The sequence below is a fragment of the Seriola lalandi genome, unplaced genomic scaffold, assembly GCF_002814215.2.
Source record: "Seriola lalandi dorsalis isolate HSWRI2012SDOR001 ecotype SW California unplaced genomic scaffold, Sedor1 jcf7180001965584, whole genome shotgun sequence".
NCBI lineage: Eukaryota > Metazoa > Chordata > Actinopteri > Carangiformes > Carangidae > Seriola > Seriola lalandi.
In genome coordinates, this window is record NW_019436252.1 from 1 (window position 1) to 845 (window position 845).

The 845-nt window shown below is 44.5% G+C and overlaps 1 protein-coding gene across 1 annotated transcript; it reads right to left on the reverse strand.

Moving 5' to 3' along the window:
- Positions 1-6: 6 nt before the first annotated feature.
- On the reverse strand, positions 7-838 carry LOC111649960 (proteasome subunit beta type-6-B like protein-like). Its single transcript, XM_023399670.2, has 2 exons — positions 697-838; positions 7-282 (listed from the first exon to the last, which is right to left on the reverse strand). The coding sequence occupies exons 1-2, from the start codon at positions 815-817 to the stop codon at positions 155-157; spliced, it is 249 nt and encodes an 82-aa protein (XP_023255438.1). The 5' UTR covers positions 818-838; the 3' UTR covers positions 7-154.
- Positions 839-845: the final 7 nt, after the last annotated feature.

Below are 845 nucleotides of genomic sequence, written 5' to 3' on the forward strand. Positions count from 1 at the left end.
ACTTGTTCTTCAGGTGTGTGTGTGTGTGTGTGTGTGTGTGTGTGTGTGTGTGTGTGTGTGTGATTTGACAGAGCAGATTAATAAAGTTGTGGCTTAGGGAATCCATATAATTACTCCACCATACAAGAAAATATATTTCAACTGTGTCAGGTGGTCACTCATCATGGAACTTGGGCAGCTTGTCACCAGGCACAACCACATGCTCCACCCCTGTTTCCGTGATCACCACCAGGTGAGCCACGCCCCCGCTGACGTTGTCTCTGCCCATGGCCAAAGCAAGAGCTGCAGCACAGGAAGAGAGGGATGAGGTAAAAAGGGAGGGTAGAGGAGGGAGGAAGACAAAGGAAGACGGACAGGAACAAGATGCAGGGAAATTTACAGCAGGTCAGGCTGTTACAACAGTTTGTAACATTTACACAGTTCCTGACTACAACTACTGAGCTACTAACAAACATCTAATTTACATTAACTCTTTCTCTGAAGTGCAAACAGAAGATTTCTATTCAGAACAGACGTACAAGCAGCACTGCAGATGCTTGGATAGTAAGAACATAAACATCCTCTAAGTCTGAACTCCTTCCTCTGAATGTTAATCCAACCTCTCGTAGTAGGTAACATTTTCATACACTACATCCTGACAAAACGAGTACAAATGTATTTGAATTTGTGTACATAAGTAAAATAATATGACAGTACCATTAGTGGCAAACTGAAGGCATTCTTCTCTGCTCATGTTGGGTTTGTATTTGGCGTCAACGTAGCCGTAGATGTAAGTGCTGCCTGAGCCACCGATGGTAACGGGCTGACTGATTAACATCCCGCCTAAGGACACCACGTACACCTGG

Excerpts from the sequence above, each read along its gene's own strand:
- LOC111649960 (XM_023399670.2), bottom strand. The coding sequence starts at position 817 with ATGTTAATCAGTCAGCCCGTTACCATCGGTGGCTCAGGCAGCACTTAC. Across the intron at positions 283-696 it reads CCTTCAGTTTGCCACTAATG|CTCTTGCTTTGGCCATGGGC; the intron begins GTACTGTCATAT and ends CCTGTGCTGCAG.